Source organism: Mauremys reevesii, linkage group 13 (genome assembly GCF_016161935.1).
Source record: "Mauremys reevesii isolate NIE-2019 linkage group 13, ASM1616193v1, whole genome shotgun sequence".
NCBI lineage: Eukaryota > Metazoa > Chordata > Testudines > Geoemydidae > Mauremys > Mauremys reevesii.
Genome location: NC_052635.1, coordinates 18,448,681 through 18,468,405, shown reverse-complemented (window position 1 = coordinate 18,468,405; position 19,725 = coordinate 18,448,681). Strand labels below are relative to the sequence as shown.

General features: G+C 39.9%; 1 protein-coding gene across 2 annotated transcripts in view; it reads left to right on the top strand.

Annotated features, from left to right (window-relative positions):
- Positions 1–217: 217 nt before the first annotated feature.
- Positions 218–19,725, top strand: part of RBM39 (RNA binding motif protein 39) — a 51,704-nt gene continuing 32,196 nt past the window's right edge. The window contains exons 1-3 of one of the 2 annotated variants that reach the window (XM_039497365.1): positions 218–528; positions 9,251–9,313; positions 11,112–11,161. In XM_039497365.1, the coding sequence (XP_039353299.1) occupies positions 9,263–9,313; positions 11,112–11,161 (101 nt within the window). In that variant the 5' untranslated portion in view covers positions 218–528; positions 9,251–9,262. The remainder of the gene's footprint in view (positions 529–9,250; positions 9,314–11,111; positions 11,162–19,725) is intronic. The other variant, XM_039497364.1, reaches the window with a different exon arrangement.

The following is a 19,725-nucleotide window of genomic DNA, read 5'->3' as shown; positions in this document are numbered from 1 at the left end:
CACTGAAAACCCCTCTTCCTCCTCAACTTAGGGCTACTGGGGAGAAGAGGAGGGTAAGACATTTTACTTCTAGTTTAAATATCCAAATTTAACCTTTGACCTCTCTATTGCGGGTCCTGCTGACCCGAATTTCGCGAGACTTTGTGCCTACGGGAAGGGAGCGTACTTTGGCGGGGCCTATTCCTTATTCTCGCGATTGTTCTAGTCTGCTTCCGGGTTTGGTGTCTCGCGAGATTCGTGTGTCAAGGACGCTCTCAGCCTTGTTTGTTTTGTCTCAGTGTCGCGAGAGCCCGTGCAACGGGCTCTGGGCGACCCCGTGCGTGAGTGCGCGGAGCTCCCAAGCAGCCAGACGCGGCGGGCGCCATTTCAGGGAGCAGTCGCCGCCGCCACCAGAGCTGGCCCGAAGCGGCCTTTAGTATCCGAGCCGCCCCCTTTTCTGAGGGACTCGCCGCCGCTGGGCCTATCCCCGTCCCTAGTGCCACCGGATCCCGGGCACCTGAGCCAGAAGCGCAACCCACAGCAGCGCAGGTAACCGCGCGGCCCCCGCCCGCTCATGGCCGTCCAGTTCCGCGGCCGTGTTCGGCCCAGGGGCCTTTCCCACCGCCGCCTGAGGGGGGCCTCCCTTCCTGGCCGGGCCCTTTTACACAGTGTTCTCCGGGAGGCTTCTGGGCCGTCTTCCCAGCCGGGCCCGCCTTCCCGGGGAGGCCCCTGGACCGAAATCCTGGGGTGGTGGGGCCTCAACGGTTGTTACCCCCCGCATTGGAGGTGGTGCTGGGGAGGCCGCAGCTGTTGGCCTGGCTGGGACCCTGGCTGTTCCCATGGCCACGTAGTTGGCGAGCTGGGCCTCGGCCCAGACTGTCCCTGGCGCAGCTGCTGCCGCCAAGGCCGGGAGCGCACGGGGCACCCCCGCTTGAGCGCTCCGCGCCTCCCTGTGGGGAGAAGCTGCGCGAAGGACCCTCCGGAAAGTTGTTTCTGTCCGATTGGGATTTTAAATCCGAGTCTGTGGGCTGGCGGCGGGAGGGCGAGTGCCATGGGCGCCAAACCTGGGCTAAGTTAGATGCTGGACAGTCTAAAATTAAATCATGTTTTGTTACCACCTATTGAACTTAAGTATCAACATGTTGGGGAAAGGCAGGTTTGGCCTGTCTTTGTGTTCGTGTTCCTGGCCAAGGTGTGTTTGTATCCATTGTTAACTAATATTGCTAACACAAGGTAGGTAAGGCAAGTGGAGCTTTGATTCCTTGAGGTAAACCCTGCACTCAACCCTAGTGCCTTTCTTGACATAGTAACACGTGTGAAAACTAAAAACTGTTTTGCTTTGACTAGTGTCTTACCATGTTAACTAAACACATTGTAAGAAAATACATTTATTTCTTGGGGAATTTGGTGAAGATATTACAGCTCACAGTAAACACCACAGAGACCTCCCAGAGGACTTCCAGCAAAACTGGGAAGGACTAGAGTTAATATTTCTGAAATTGCTAAGGTGAAAAGTGAAGGTAGGGAACATCATCTAGGCCTCCTTTGTACATCATGAAGAAGCAAAAAAAGGGTAGGAGGACAATACAAAAATTACTTTGCAGTTTATAATTAAAGATTATACTAACAGTATAGGCAGGGTTTGCACCCATTGCAGCATTGTGATTGGCAAAGAGTTCCACAGGTTGACCATGTGTTGTGTGAAGTACTTCTTTTTATTTGTTTTAAACCTGCTGTCTATTAATTTAATTAGGTAACCCCTCGTTCTTGTGTTATGAGAGGGAGTAAATAACATTTCCTTACTCACTTTCTTCACACCAGTCCAGATTTTATAGACCTCTATCATATCCTCACTTAATTGTCTCTTTTCCATGCTGAACAGTCCCAGTCTCTTAATCTCTCCTCATATGGAAGCTATTGGAAGGAATTTTCCTCCAGGGCAGATTGGCAGAGGCCCTGGAGGTTTTTCACCTTCCTCTGCAGCATGGGGCACGGGTCACTTGCTGGAGGATTCTCTGCAGCTTGAGGTCTTCAAAACCACAATTCGGGGACTTCAATAACTCAGACATAGGCTAGGGGTTGGTTATAGAAGTGGATGGGTGAGATTCTGTGGCCTGCGTTGTGCAGGAGGTCAGACTAGATGATCATAATGGTCCCTTCTGACCTTAAAGTCTATGAGTCTATTTGTTGTTGCCCTTTTCTATACCTTTTCCAATTCCAGCATATCTTCTTTGAGATGGGGCAACCAGATCTGCATGCAGCATTCAAGGTGTGGGCGAACCATGGACTTATATACAGGCATTATGATATTTTCTGTTCTATCCCTTTCCTTTTCTGTTACTTTTTTGACTGCCGCTGCACATTGAGCAGACCTTCTCAGAGAACTATTCACAATGACTCCAAGATCTTTCTTGAGTGGTAACTGCTAATTTAGATCCCATCACTCTGTATGTGTAGCTGGGATTGTTTTCCAATGTGCATTACTTTGCATTTATCACCACTGAATTTCATCTGTTATTTTGTTGCCCAGTCATCCAGTTCGGTGAGCCCCCTTTGTAACTGTTCGCAGTCTGCTTTGGACTTACCTATCTTGAGTAATTGCAGATTTTGTCACCTACTGTTTTTCTAGATCATTTATGTTGAACAGCACTGGTCTCCTGGAGGACACCACCATTTACCTCTCTCCATTCTGAAAGATGACCATTTATTCTTACCCTTTGCTTTCTGTCTTTTAACCATTTCAGCCAACCATGGAAGGACCTTCTCTTTCTGAAAATCTAAATACACTATCCATTGGATCACCCTTGCCCACATTTCAATGGGAATCATCATTGAAAGGAAGTGTTTCTAGTGGGGTCCCACGAGAATCTGCTCTTGGCTCAGTGCTAGTCAATTTCTTTGTCAATGATCTGGTTGAAAATATGAAATCATTGCTGATAAACTTTGCAGATGAAGTGGAAATAAGGATAGGTCGCACTGACAGATTTGAATCTGTTGGGAAGTTGGATTTAAACAAATTTCTCTTAATACTGGTAAATGGGGGGGGAAAAAAGCATATATGTTTAGAAAAAACACATAGGCCATATTTACAGGAGGGGGGACTGAAAAAGATAGAAGGAATCATGGTAACCAACTGAACATGAGCAGTTGATGAAATGCTGTGGATAGGAGCTAATGCTATCCTTGGATGTACAAACAGGAGAATATGGCATAGGAATGGGGAGGTAACTTTACTTCTGTATATGATGAGACTGCGATTGGTATACTATGTCCAGTTCTGATATCCTCACTTCAAAAAGGATATTGGAAAAATTGAGGAGGCTTCAGGGAAGACAGGAAGTATGAGGACTGGAACACTTGCCTTGCAGTGAGTAATTTAAGGAATTCAATTTATTTTAGCTTGCAGAAGAGCAAGTTTTAAGAGACAACTTGATCAGTTTAAAAGTATCGGGTGCTAAGGGCTCTTCAATCTAACAAAAGCATAACAAGACCCAAGGGCTCGAAATTGAAAATCTAGATGACATTCAAACTGGAAATAAGGCACGTTTTTTTAACAATGAGGGTAATTATCATTGAACAGCTTCCGAAGGGATGAAGTGAATTCTTCATCACTTGAAATCTTTAAATCAAGATTGGATGTCTTTCAAAGAGAAACTCTAGTTCATCTGCAAATTATTGGGCTTGATTCAGGAAACACATGGACACATTCTCTGGCTATGCTATGCATAATGGCACTTTCTGGCCTTGGAATCTATGAAACTTGAACATTTGCAAAAAATCCAAGTTTTAAGTAGTTTGCATACATGTCCCTTCTCTGTTGCTTAGATCTTGCTTTTTTTGGTAACTGGTGTCAACCCTTTCTTCAGTTTGGTGTAAGACCTGAATTTCTAATAAATAAGCATATTTGGGTGTAGGGAGAATCTTTGACATTCGTTGTCATAAAGAAGTAGATGGCACACAGTTCTTTTCTTTGAACTTTCTCTTCCATTCATAGCCATGACTTAGCTGGTGCTTATATTGCATTCTGTACGGTCAGCATGCAGGTTGCATTCCCACTGCAAGCTCCTTCCTGATTCTTCTCCATATGATGTTTCTCACTCAGAATCATTTTAACAAGGTCCTTATTAGTATGTAGAGTTGGTCAATTGACTGGTCCAAAAATAATTGGTCAAATATTTTAAAGTGCTAACTTATTAGAACAGTAGTGAGTAAGACTATGGTTTCTAGTAGGCTTAGCCTTTGATTCATATGCCTAATTACAAGAAACAGGTTATTTAATAATTATCTTAACTTGGAAAATGTGAAACAATGAAATGAAGTTCTTAAAAAATGAAATAATCATTGCTACTTTTTAAAGCAATGTTAGCTTCATAATTAAATGTGAACAAGACTGAACAATTACAAAAGAAAATGAAATTAAATGGGAAACACATATAGCAACAGGGTGGATTGGATTTAAATCAAATTGATTTAAATCATGATTTAAATCACTAGTTAGGAAGACCTGTTTTAATCATGGATTTCTACATAAAAGTGCATTCTTGTTGGCTGTTATAACCTTAATACATATTCTTCACAACTCAGAGATGGATGTAGGTTTCATTTTTAGAAGGTGCACACTATACATTTTTAAATTGATTTTTTGGAAAACATTTCAGATTAGTTTTACAGCTATATCAGAAAATGAATGACTATTTGAAGCGGATAGTTCACCTCCCAGTGACTTCATAAATATCTCCAATTCAATATTTGGAGGATTTTCTTGCCATGCTGTATTAGGAGGAGAACATCACCAGACAGACTTTTAAATTTTTATTTAATTAAAACAATGACATTATATATTCTGGATTTTTTTTCTTCAACAGCAAACATATAATTTAACAAAAGCATATGAATTTTTGAATTTAGTTAAACATTCAAGTTTTTTTAAAATCAGGTTTGTTTTTGTTAAAATTGTTTTTAACAAAAATAGTTAAATGAAATATATATTTTAAAAAAAACTCTCAAATTAAATCGACCACGTCAGCCAGGTCAACATGAGAAACTTGGTCATCTTCACCTTCATTTTCCTGTTTGTTCGTAATCTGGAAAAGAAAAACAAGCTTTCCTGCTTTTTCAGGTTCCAAACAGTTTCTCAATTTCTAATGAATTGGTCCAAAAGAAGAAAATATTCTTTCTACACCAGCAGAAAAAGATACTGCTGTTAAAAGTGAGATTATCAGTTCAACAGTCTTTGAATCCAAGTGCTTAAGTGACTTCCATCAGTTCACTGGTGTGACTTTCTTTAAAACGTCATCAGCAAATGTATTTCTTGAATGGTTCACCCTGAGCTCTGAAGTTTGTTTATAGTTGGCATTATGGCGGGGTGATTGCTGGATGTCCATGTCATAGCCAACTCCTTTTCTTCAGCAGTTAAGGTTTGACGCTGGTACCGAGTATTGAGAATATTTGCAAGAAAATGAGCTGCAGATAGTGCTTCTCCAATTAGTTTTCTTAATGCTTGTAATTTAACTCTGTCGTTGCATATTTCTCTTTTTAAGATCTCACTCAGTTCCTTCCAGATTTCAACAGGTTCAGCAATAAAACAGCTATTTCCCTGCATTTTGTTCAAGGCTACAGAAATAGGCTTCAGGGTACTCAGCATGTGTTCAACATTTCTCTTAAGCCCAATGTTGAGAACTTTGTCTGTGATGGTGCCATCTATTTTTTGACAACTTTGTTCACAAACTGTCATCAGATTAGGCCAGTTCTTGATATAGCGCTCAAAACAGTTCACTACTGAGTTCCATCACATGTCTTGTGGGAGAGTTAGATTGGTTCCTCCCACTTTTTTCAGAGCAGCTGCTGCAAAGTGGTTATTACGCAAGTATTTTGCAATTTCAACAATATTAGCCTTTATTTCCGGTACACTGAAGCTTTTGGCTAGGAGATGCATCAAATGAGCACTGCAACCATGTGTTGTTTAGCTTGGGACTCTCCTAAATACTTTCTTCTCATCTTGGATACATTTGCAGCATTGTCTGTGACCAGGCTGCGTACTAGACATTTGAAATTTTTTTCACCATTTGTTATAGCTTTTACTGCTGCTACTTGAAAGTATTCTGCTGTGTGTGTATTTCCTGGTGTATCAATTGTTTCTGTAAGGAAGACATTCCCTTCTTCTGTTGTCACACAAGCACATTGTGGACATTGCTGTACCCATCAAGACTCAGGTTAACAATTTCACCCTCTAGACCTTTTGCACGCTGCTCAGTTTCTCTTTCATACACTTTATGCAGCAATTTGCCTGCGACATCTACTCTGTTGGGTGGACTGTATCCTGATCTTAATGACTGAACCATGTTAATGAAGTGTGGGTTCTCAGTCATAAGGAAGGGAGAGTTTGTTGCATAAACAAACCGGGCAATGTTTTCATCAATTACCTCTATTTGTAATCTGCTGGTTCTTATCACAAATTTATCTGTGGTTGTTTCTGGATGATGGAGATTTTTTTCTTTTTGCTACTGTGGCTATGTGACATACATGATGTGACTGAAACACTATATATAATTGGCAGAGAACTCTGAAACTATAGAAAATGATGGCGATCTTGAAGGTGGATAGTCTTCAGAATCCTGTATGTTGAGGATGGATTCTCCTAAACAAAATAAGTCAATGCAGTTATTTAATTATTACCATACTGCTCATTTAGTATTACTCATTGCATTCACTGACACTCAGTGCTACGTTAAAGATGAAATTGTCAAAGGAAGAACCGCCTACTTCAGCTATTTATTTTTTATCACAACAGCATCTAAAATGAAAGTACCATAGAGTAACAACTATATTTTTTGCTCAAACATGAGAATTCAAGAATAGTGCAGAAGGAAGACAGGCAGTCCTTAAGAAAGAAGTATGAAATAAAAATGTTAACCAACCTGAAGATCCTGCATGTTCAGACATGTTCCTTTCATCATGTTCAAGGCAGCTTCCTCCTGAGAAAGGGACACTTCTCATGACGTTGTTTCATTCGGGCAACCAGGCCTTGCATTTCTTTGTTGCAGTGTTTACATTTTGCACGCATGCCTGTCTTACCCACAAGTAGAGGAACTTCATTTAAAATATTCTCAAACTGAGTCTCTCTTATGGCCGGCTTCCATTATAGATTTTCCCTTCTAGTGAGAGAATGATATAATCTCAAATCTATGAAAGCTACACTCAGAAAGACCTCCAGACTTCTGGAATATTCTGCTAAAAAAGTTTCACATTTGTTTCTGCTCCCTGTCCCTGCCTTCTCACATTTATCTCCAGATGACCTCTCCTTGTCCAGATCTATTCCGCCCCAACAATCTTCTATTCATTGAACTTTTTGAAACTTTGCACTTTTAGAGAGGGGTAAGGGATTGATTGGGGTCACAAATCTGCAGAGGGACAATAGGGTTGAGGTCTGTTGTTTCTCACCTCTATATATTATTTCTTTATTTAAAACATTTTTGCTGTTAACAAGCATGTTATCTCTGGAGATGCAAATCCAGTTTGAGAACTGCAAATCTAAGCATCTCTGATGGCAGCTTCTAGACTGAGCACTGAGTCCCATTGGGTAGATGGAAAGATTAACTTAAATCAGCGGTTCCTAAACTTTAACAACCTGTGAACCCCTTTCGCTAAAATGTCAAGTCTCGCAAATCCCCTCCTAAAAATGAATATTTCCGGGGATTTCCTCCTTTACCTGAGTATAAATTACAAAAGCAATGATCTTGGAAATATAAAATTTGTTTTTATGACATGCTTATTACACACTATTATTTATCATTACAGTATTTTTATTATATTATGAAAATGGCAATTCTCTTCCAAGATCTCACTTTCATAGCTTGTATCACTTTGAATAAGCCTGTTTATAAGACAAGGGACCTATATTTCATCACATATCGGATGTGAAACAGCATGAAGGTATTTAAGAAGCCAACTCAAAGAGTTCCTCCTACACAAGCCTTTAAGGTCTTGAGCAGTCCAGGCAAACAATGCACGTTACAACAAAGCTTAAACTTGTTCTTTATAATAATTTTACAAACAATACTAGCTGCCTATTTAATTTTAAAAACAGCAAAAAAAATCCATCTCCCTTTCCGTTTCTTATAAGAAGTCTTGAAGTTTAAATCTCCTCAGTGTGATAGATATGCTTGCTTTGATCTGCTTAACTCTTGGAAGTCCAAGGACTGCGGGTTGCTGGCCCTATGCTGCCCAGGGTCTCTAGGGATAGCTCTGTCCACCATTAGGGAATTTTTCCCTGACAACCCCCCTGTAACATTTCGCAAACCCGTTTGGGAACCACTGACCTAAATAATTTATACAGAAGCCCCTGGAACTGCATAAGGTTGGGTCCCTAATCCATGAGCTGTTGAAACTCATTTACAAAACTTTTCTTAAACATTACATGAATATGTTCTCATACTACAGAATTTATAATCCCTATTCCACGATGAGATATCTTTGAGCTCTAATGTATCTTAATTAAAATCATCTTTAGATAGGTTTTTTTCTCAAAGCATTTTATCAGAAAAATCCAATTTAAATCAAAAACTGATTTTTTATTTTAAAAAAAAAATCATTGGTTTTCATCCACCCAGTATAGCAATAATAAAAAAAAATTTAAATGCACTTATGTTAGGTAGGCAGCTCAATGGCAGTACGCCTTTTCTCTTTGCATTTGGAGAGGAAGTTTAATTATTGTGAGCCCTTCTCCCCCTTTTTTCCTTTTGGTTAATTCTGTATTTGTCTAGTCAGTTTAGCTTGTATGCCCTTCAGGGCAGGAATGCTATCTTTTAACTTGTTTAATATGCTCTGTAAACTGCCATATGCAGTGATGGCCTTGCAGACAAATAAAGATATTCATTTAAACATATGCACAATGTTTGTTCTAGAAGATTCCAGCCAATCAAGATATTCAGCTTTCAGTTAGTTCACCTTTTTCCCCAATATGTGGCATTAGCGTGTAGTAAAGTGATCAAAGTAATTGATATAGGCTTGCTAACAGAAAGACATCATGATGTAGTCAAAAAGGTAGTCCTCAGGGCATTCTTGATGGAATATTTAGCAGTATTTGACAGCAGTTAGTTGACCAGCTTGCCAAGCCTATTAGTATGTATTGTAACTAAAAATCATTTTGTGAATTTGGCATCTTCCCAACATTGGCCTTGTCACCAACAGTACAAGTGCCTTGGGAGCTATTAGAGATTGATGTAGTTTATGGGCTCTTTTCCTGTCTGATGGATTTTGCTCTTCCTTTCAGGTGTCCTGAAAAATGGCTGACGATATTGATATTGAAGCAATGCTTGAGGCTCCTTACAAGAAGGTGAGAAAAATGTGCCAGTGAGGTGTTGTACTTACCTTAATTTAGCCTTATTCATGAAACTACTGCTGAACTGTAAACTAACATCCCTGGAGCCCTCATGATTTATCTTATTGGAGATGCATTACATGTAACTTGCAAATAAATATATACTGTTAATGTAATTATATTGTGCAGTAGTTTCACTTCAGCGTGATGAATAAATGCCCATCTATCTCTCTTTGTAGACTTGCCTAACGATATCTCACCTCTACTCCCATGAATTCACCTTTGATTCCAGTGTGAACTGTCAATCATAAGGTAGTAATTGAGTGACGTATCGCTGTACCGTGGTCCCCTAGGTAAAAAAAACAAACAAACAAAAAAACAATTACTCGCCTAAAATTACCAGCTCCAGTTTGGTATAGCAACAAGGTGAATGCAGTGTTTGGGAAAATAGCAGGGTTCCAAGAATAACCTTTTCACCAGTCCGTGGCAAGTAAATCTTTAAATAGTCTGCTCAGTGCAAGAGGCGTGTGACCATTATTTTTAACATAGAAGACTGGTGATGGTTAATCTTTTAACAGGGCAGATGGAAATGAATTGCTGAGTGAAAGAACTTTCCAAAATTCTTGGATCCCTGAATAGATACATTCTTAGCAAGTAAAAGACAGTATCACAGTCTGCAGTGTCATTCTAAAAATAGCCGTTGTACTCTTCTGTTTTAGTTGTTCAATTAGGAACTACCAATTTTGACACAAAATTCTGTTAACTTCTGAATGACTAGAATAGTGATGTACTTAGTCTCCTTAACAGGCAGCAAATGTATACTGTCTTTTTTTTTTTCGTTTTTTCACCAATTGGTGGTGAAAGTGTTAACATTTTGCATGCATTAGCACTGGTTTCACAAGAAATGTGTATAAACTTGAAATAATTTAGCAGTTGTACTCATGGTGTAGCTGGAGTGATTAAACTATAGAATAAATATAACAGCTACTGTTAGTTTATTTTGGAGTGTTTAGCACAACCATGTGGTATCAGTTTTGGATGAGCATTTGTAAGCTTTAAACACTGTATATTTAGTTTTATGTATTATTTAGCAGTTATGTAAAATCTTGAAGAGATAGTCATAATTTATAATGTTAAGATTCTTGTGTCCTAGTTTAACATGGATATTTTCCATGTAAACAGGTATGGAAATAGGGAATGTTTAGGCTGGACTGGTGGATTTTTGATGACTTTCTTGGGAGTCGACGTTACTAAAGCAGTGTGAATCCCTGTTTGCTTCAGGGCGAGATGTGTGACAGAGGTGGCATCAAGCTCTTACAACCCTCCAACGAAAATGAGCGAAGATCTCAGGAATGGCATCGGTCACAAGAAATCGATAGTGGCTGGCTGCTAGCATGGCCACTTGGGGCTTAGGCAGAGATATAGCCTTGGTACTGATCAAAGGGATCATAGCACATGAAAAATGCTTAAACCTGAAACTTCCTCTTACATTTTATAGAAATAACATTTAACCACTTGAGTGCTGAAATCTACAGGATAATTTACTATCTAAATCATGTAAGGAAGTATCTACAATTTAATATATTTTTAAAAACTGTAATTCTTGTATTTTATAATATGTCTTAAATGTAAACAGCAAACTGGTTAAACATGCCTACTTAAATTTTTATAGCTTTCCATATTAAACTATAAACACGTAATTTAGTATTAAAATTTTTGTTTTGTATTTTCTTATTCCTATTCCCATTACCCTTTGACCACTTGAAATGTTACCACTTCGTCCTCACGATGTTCTTCTATCAACCCTGCTTAGGATGAGAACAAATTGAGCAGTGCCAATGGCCATGAAGAGCGCAGCAAGAAGTAAGTGTATATCTGTATTTTGACGCTTCTAGGGAACTCTTGTCAAGTATTCTTTATTTTTACTTTTTAGTGTATGTAGTACTGTCCAAGAAAATAAAATGGAAATCCTTCTGTGTTTGTCTTTTGCTGTTTATGGCATTCCAAACAAATATGACTATCTCTTACGCAGTTGATATCCGTGGTATAAATTTTCAATTAATAGTGTCCTTAACAGTTTTGAGGGCTTAAAGATAATGACACTGTCCCTATAAGATACTATGCTGTCTCAGTGAGTTTTATATATTTTGGGTTATTTTTTAAAATAATTGTAATTACATTTGTGCACTAATTATATGAATTTGAAGGACTTCTGGTTCAGAGAAATTCAGTGGCCTCAAGTTCTAACTGGAAAAGCTCATAGAAGTGTGGTTGTGTGTTGGCCAGTATCAGGCTAATACAGTTTTAACTCCTTTCAACACTTTTTATTCCTTGAATTAGTATTGTATGTAAAAAAGCTATTGTTTGAATGAATTTTCTCTCTCTTCTCCCTAATCCAAAATAACTAACAAACTTGTTTAAAGTATAACAAATCTGGAGAGAATTAATTGTATTTATCTCCTCCAGGAGAGACTTACCAATGTGTTTTGTTTTATAATGTCTGCCTGGTCAGTATCCTGATTGATACTGTGATTTTTTTTTTTTCCTTTTTTTGAACCAGTTACTGTTGACCTGTATAGGCAAGGACCATGCACTCTGCAATGAGAGAAACCCAAAGAAAGCTTCCCCTACAAAACAGTCAAGCATTTGGAGTTGAACAGAAAATACTTAAAAATTCAAATATGTAAAATAAGATTACTTAAATTACACATTTTCATTAAAATATTTGATATTTGCTGTAGGAGAAAACTGAAGTTTGGCTCTATTCTGAAGAGAAATTTGGATACATATTTAAATATTTCTTTTAAAGGCTTCATTAGGTTCCAGCTTTGTGTGTCAGACTCTAAGGTCAAATGTGCATAGGTCACAAGTAAAAAGATGGATTTTCTAACTTCCAGCTGAGCCTGTGATCTGAAAGTTAAGCTACATTTTTTTTTGTATTGCACATCTTTATTGCTAAAATATACATTGGTTTAAATCCAGCTACCTGTGTAACAGCAGAAATTGGCCTTGCATTAGAAATTAAATTGTGTGAGCTAGAACAGTCTCCAGCTTGCTGTCCCATAACTGCTGTGGCTGAGTCAAAGTGCCATTTTTACATAGATGCTCTTCTGACTAAGCCACACTTTAAGGGGTTCCAGTATAGCCCAAATTGACAGTGAATAGTATTTTGGGGCTTTGTACAGCCAGACCTGAATCCCCAAGTGGTATGGGCATTTCTCAACTAGATATTTCTGGTTTGAGTCCAGGCCCCTTGGTGCTGAAGACTGAGATAAGGTAGAGAAATAAGAGGGGACTCTAGAAACTGCCCCAAGACAACACATGCAATCAGCAGGATGCTGATAACTGAGGAGTCTTCTTATTCTGACCTTGTGACAAGGCTAGAGCAAGTTTAGGCCAATAGTCCTTTACGGTGATTGAATGTCCAACTTCCAGATGAACAAGCCTTCACTATCTCTATCTGGAGCTTGGGCCACAACTACAGTAATGATTTCCTTGTAAGCTAGGTGCCAGTCTGTGGACAAAATAATTGTTATACTTATTGAAGGCTAGCTGCAAATATTGCTCAATGGTTCACATGTTTGGTGTGGACAAGTGTAACAGTCCTTTGGAAGCATAACAGTTTTAATATACCATGGAGCTAAGGATTTGACATGAATGGAGCTTTGCCAACTGATGGAGCCGTAGGTGGAACATGTTTGTCTGATCTACCCACAGTCTGCTGCCACTAATTGTTAAAATCACAGGTGTGAGTGAACTTCTGTGATCTGAGGCCACAGTGTGTTTGTTGATCAATGTTGCCTCATTGGACAGAGTAAGAGACTTCTCAACGTTCATTTTGTACATAAGATAGCACAACGGCAATTTGTCCATCCCTCTTGCTCAATAGAGAAATAAAGGGACACTCAATTCAATCTAATCAATTTTTAAACAACTTCAGGTACAAAACTTGTCCCTGAGGCCCTCTGTCTATTTTGTGAGTATTACTGTCAGGTTTTTCTGTCTTAGAATGTTTCTGTTTCTTGTTGCAGTGTGAAAGACTCACCTGGACAAAAGAATAAAATCACTGATGGGATAGAATAATTTTCTCAGAACTGAAATCATACCTTCTCTATCTGGAAAGTGCCATATGGATGTAGGCACTACTGCAAAAAACAAACCCAACTATTAGAGCCTGGCAAATCTGCAGATATCCGCTTGATATCCGCATCCATGGGCTATGTTTGCCGATCACGGATCTGGTGCGGATACGAATTTTGTATCTGCACATGGTTCTACCAGCTATCACTCCACAACGGTGTTTATACCACAGTATTGTTAAATGCACAAAGTGTATGGAAACATTTTTTTAGTCTGTTCTTGGATGTAACAATTTTGGGTATTAGTTTAAGTGATAAGTTTTTTAAAAAATTGGAAAATAGTGTTAAGTTTTTCTGCTCCTGATGAGATTCTGAATGAGCAAGCCTGTGGTCTCTCTTCATTAATCCAAAAAAAAAAAAATCCTCCTTTTTTTAACAGAGGTATTGCTTTAATTATTGCCTCAGCAGTAGCTGGGTGGTGATGGAATGTGCTCCTTCTTTGTATTATGGTAGTGCCAAGAGGCCCGTACTTAAAGCGGGGCCCCATTGCATTGTATTGTAGCCAAATTAATAGTAAGACATCCCTGCCCAATAAGAGCTTACAGTCAGTGATGAGCTGCCAAAATCTTAACAACCGGTTCCCTATAAAAAGTTCTGATTTAAGGGGGGGAGCGGGGGAGGGGCCGGGGGAGAGAGCCTCGTGGGGCCGGGGGCCCCTGCAGGGCCTGGGCCAATTGCCCCACTTGCCCCTTCTCCTCCCCTCCCCCTCCCCTCTGGCCAGCCCTGGAGCTTGCAGCAGTCCCCACCACCACCACCTTGCTGGGCCATTAAAAAGTGGCAGCAGGACGACTCCAGAGCTCAGCTGAGCTGCCCAACTGGTGCTGGCCACGCTGCAGCTGGGGGGAAGCGGGGGAAGGGCCGGGGGAGCCTCAGCCTCCCCAGCTGGGGATCCTGGGAGCAACAGGATGGTCCGGCCCATGGACCGGAGTTCTTTGCCCACCCCCTGGCCCTTTAACAACCGGTTCTCCATGGAGGTCTAATTTTAGCAACCAGTTCTTGAGAACCTGTGGGAACCTGCTCCAGCTCACCACTGCTTACAGTCATTCTAAATAGACAAGACTGTCAAAAGATGGGATGAGAAACATCACTACAGAGAAGTAAAGTGACTAATGCTAAATGGATGGGATTTTCTGAAGTGCAGTAACATATAATACATGGAGATATACCTATCTCATAGAACTGGAAGGGACCCTAAAAGGTCATCAAGTCCAGATCCCTAAGTGGCCCCTGCAAGGATTGAACTCACAACCCTGGGTTTAGCAGGCCAATGGTCAAACCACTGAGCTATCCCTCCTCCCAATGTTCTTGCTGTGTGCCATGTTCTACACACTTGTGAAGGACAGTGAGGAGTTTCCCTACTGAGAGCTTTGGAAATAAGCTCTTGTACTATTTAACAGTCAAAAGCTGCTGTTGAGAGTGAAACACTGCAGTAGCTACTAGGAATGATAGCCATATTTTGTTAGCTGCAGAAAGATGAAGATGCTGCTTGATCATATGTGCTGAAAACAATGCCTAATGTGAGGCAGTGTATTTGAGAAGGAGGGAAAGAGAGGGTAGAAGTGATGGATGCATGGCCACTCAGTGTTCGGTACTATTCCTTGAGTAGTAGCATTTTCATTTGGGGGAAGAGGGAGGAAGGGGGAGATTTGTTACATAGCTTCCTTATTGGTTTATTCTTAGCTTGAAAATTAAACAGGGAAGTTTATTACTGTTTCATAGGGATTCTGAGTCAGAGTAATATGTTGAGGAGCCAGAAAATGTAGGTAAAGATGTTGATAGAGGAGAGGATGAAACAGTTGAGACAGTTTGTCATTTCATACATTTGGATATGTTGCTAGTGGTCAGCAGTTCTGTTGCAGTGGTTGGTGACCGCTTCTGACAGCAGCAGACGAGCTGTCCATACTTTGCAGCCTCTCATTTCTTCTTCCTGCTTCATGTTTGCACTTTTGATCCTGCTGCTATATACTATTTGAGAAAATTCCTCTTTTGCCTCCCAACAACTCCTGTGAGTTTTGCTCCTCTGAGGTTTTCTTCTTGGTCCTTTTAACAAAGCACTTTTGAGTAAAGTTTTTACAATTTTTCACTCGATTTGATTAATTTAAAATAGACCATTATGGTTGATGTACCCTTCTGTTGAGCCTATAGCATTTCTGTTAAAATAAAAAGAAACAACTAGTTTCAGCTAATTACGTGAAAGAATGGAATGAGTAGTCACGTTTCTTGATTAAATCCAAGATAGTTATTTGTACTAAAAGGACACTATCAGCTTTAAAATAATCACACTTCCCTCTGATTTTATTTATAACACTTGAGATTACTGTAAATTAAAGATTAAAGCTGCTCTTCTTTCATTTTTCTTTGTGCATTTGGCAGTGTTTTGCATATAGCTAGCATCACTGTTTCCTGGGAGTGCGTGGGTTAGTTTGCGTTTGGTTTTTTGGGGGAGGGGTTAGTTGCTCTGTTGCTCCATAGTTAAGATAGAAGTTAATTCACTGACCTTGTTGGTAAAGTATTTTGAGATCTACTGATGAAAAGTGGTAATTGAGAGCTGGGTGGTATTATTCTAATCCACCTTCATCTCTTTCTATGCAAAATCATTTTATAGATAATTAGATGTGTCTGGTTGGCATTATTGAGAGATTCCTTCTGTTTTGGGGTAGATTTGTTGCTTGGGAAGTGAAGGGAGGAAAAGGAAAGTAGGCGGGGAGGGGAGTTTTAATAAAGCGCGGTGTTCATGGTATAAATGTTTGTAAAAACAATCTGGCCTTTTCCTGAATCCTGTGCTATGGTGGGTTCTAAGGATGCGGGGCCGGGGAGAGGACAGTGGTGAGAAACAAGTCCAGGAAGTATTAAAGATAATCTAGATATAATAGGCATTGCAGAAACTTGGTGGAATGAGGACAATCAATGGGACAGTAATACCAGGGTACAAAATAGTTCAGAAGGACAGAACAGGTCATGCTCGTTGGGGGAGTGGCACTATATGTTAAAGAAAGTGTAGCATCAAATCTTAAATGAACCAAACTGTAGCCCAGACTCTCAATGGGTAATATTTCCATGCTCTAATAATAAGAATATAGCAGTAGGGAGATATTACCGACCACCTGACCAGGATGGTGTTTGCTACAGCAGTTATGACTGTGGATCACAGTAGTTGAATCTTTGTGCGAATGGGGTTAATTTTCTTCCTGTAAATAGATAGAAGGGACTGTTTTCAGGATGATGACTACTTAGCCATTCATTAGAACTGCAAGTAAGACACCCAAGCTCAGGTAAGTATCTGAGGATGTGTGACCGTGATAGAGGAGGATGTTATAAGGGTGGAGTTCTTCAAAGTGCTTCCCTCTGACTACCATCCTCACCTCAGTGTTGCCTGGGTTCAGGTTTCGCCAATTGGTCTTCATCCAGTTGCTGATTTTGGCAAAGTGTGGAAAAAGATGGGAGACTACTTTTTGTCTGATGTAGAGCTGGCTGTTGTCACTTCAGCTGTGTTTTCTCACTAGCTGTCAGTGGTTTCATGAAGATATTGGAGAGTGTGGATTGCAGGAGAGTGTAATGACTGAGGTATAACTTAAGAGTAGTTTTAAAAGGACACAATGAACTTAAAATCTAGACAGTTCAAAAAAATGTTCGTTTTGGATCTTCCTGTGAAATCGCTCTTCTTGGTTTTATTATTGTCCTGTCTCCCAATGGCTTTTCTCTTCTTTGTTGCTGCATTAAAGGTCTACAAGAGAGGAAAGATTGGAACAGACTATAGTGTTTTGAAATGCTCAAACAGAAAGTAGGGCTGTCAAGCGATAAACAATTAATCATGATTAATTGCACTGTTAATAGAATACCATTTATTTAAATATTTTTAGTTTTCTACGTTTTCAAATATATGGATTTCAGTTACAGCACAGAATACAAAGTGTACTGTGCTCACTTTATATTTATTTTTATTACAAGTATTTGCTCTGTAAAAAAAAATAAAAAATAAAAAAATAGTATTTTAATTCACCTAATACAGGTACTGTAGTGCAATCTCTTCATCGTGAAAGTTGAACTTACAAATGTAGAATTATATACAAAAAAAACTTCATTCAAAAATAAAACAATGTAAAACTTTAGAGCCTACAAGTCCACTCACTCCTACTTCTTGTTCAGCCAATCATTCAGACAAACAAGTTTGCAGGATATAATGCTGCCTGCTTCTTGTTTACAATGTTACCTGAAAGTGAGAACAGGCGTTCTCATGGCACTTTTGTAGCCGGCGTTGCAAGATATTTACGTGCCAGATGCTCTAAAGATTCGTATGTCCCTTCATGCTTCAACCACCATTCCAGAGGACGTGTGTCCAGGCTGATGATGAGTTCTGCTCGATAACAATCCAAAGCAGTGTGGAACGACGCATGTTCATTTTCATTATATGAGTCAGGTGCCACCAGCAGAGGGTTGATTTTCTTTTTTGGTGGTTCGGGTTTTGTAGTTTCCACATCGGAGTGTTGCTCTTTTAAGACTTCTGAAAGCATGCGCCGCACCCTGTCCTGCTCAGATTTTGGATAGCACTTCAGATTCTTAAGCCTTGAATTGAGTGCTGTAGCTATTTTTAGAAATCTCACATAGGTACCTTCTTTGCGTTTTGTGAAATCTGCAGTGAAAGTGTTCTTAAAATGAACAACATATACTGGGTCATCATCCAAGACTGCTATTACATGAAATATATGGCAGAATGTGGGTAAAACAGCAGGGACATACAATTCTCCCCCAAGGAGTTCAGTCACAAAATTAACGCATTATTTTTTTTAACAAATGTAATCTGCATGGAAGCATGTCCTCTGGAATGATGGCCAAAGCATGAAGCAGCATACGTGCATATCTGGCATGTAAATACCTTGCAATGCCGGCTATAAAAGTGCCATTCAAATGCCTGTTCTCACTTTCTGTAAATGTAAACAAACTTGTTTGGCTGAACAAGAAGTAGGACTGAGTGGACTTGTAGACTCTGAAGTTTTACATTGTTTTACTTTTGAGTGCAGTTATGTAACAAAAAAATCTACATTTGTAAATTTTACTTTCACGACAGATTGCACTACAGTACTTGTATGAGGTGAATTGAAAAATACTATTTTGTTTTTTACAGTGCAAGTATTTGTAATAAAAAATGACAGTTTGATTTTGATTTCCGTTACAACACAGAATACAATATATATGAAAAGGAAGAAAAACATCCAAATATTTACAATATATATTTGTTCATAAGCACCAGAGAAGGGATATAGAGAGGGAGAGTGGGACACAGCCCCTCCCCCCAACAGAGCCAGAAGGGAAGAGGTAGGGCCAAAGTCCCCGTTTCTTCCCCCCCAGCCTCCGAAGCAGCTGCAGCTCGGGGGCTGGCAGGCTGTGGCCGTGCTGCCCGATCTGGCCCACCGGAGCAGACTGCGACTGTGCTGCTCAGTCTGGCCTGCTGGAACAGGCTGCGGCCAGGCCAGAGACATCCTCCCCTGGCCCTCCCCAGATAAGGTGGGAAGGGATGGGATGGGGAGAGTGTGGGGGTCCCGGGCTAGGGGTGGGGTCAGAGGGGTTACTCTCCTGACCTCCAGCTTCTCTCGCCCCCCCCCCCCCACAAATTTCCCTACCGTTTGCTGTCCTGGCCCATCAGGGTAAACAGCTGGTGGGATGGGACACTTAAACCATCTCGGGACACTAGCAGCTTATCCTGATGGCCTTGGAGCCAAAGTTTGCTGACCCCTGAATTATAGGGTCGGCTTATGAACGGGTCATAAAAAATATCCATTTTTACTTATCCATCTTGGGGGGTTAGGCTTATAAACGAACTGGCTTATGATCGAATATATACGGTAATAAATTTCAATTGGTATTCTCTTGTGAAACTGTGTGATTAAAACTGCGATTAATCACGATTAACTTTTTTGAGTTAACTGCGATTAATTAACAGCCCTAACAGAAAGCTCTTAAAAAATATTATTTGTTTCGGAAGTCTGATGTTACTTTTACAAATTTAAAAAAAAAATCAAACCAACGTTTGAGGGTTTGTTTTTTTTTAAGTTGATTAGTGTCCCTTAAAAATTTACAGTGTTGTAGCTGTGTCAATCCCAGGTTATTAGAGAGACAGGGTAGGTGAGGTAATATATTTTATTGGACCAACTTCTGTTGGTGAGTGAGAGAAGTTTACATAGATCTTTTTCATGCCAGGGAACCATAATCATAATGTCATAGCAAAACACAAGGTGGGACAGATTGGTTTAGCATCAGTAGTTAACACATTTCAAGGGACCATTCACTGTG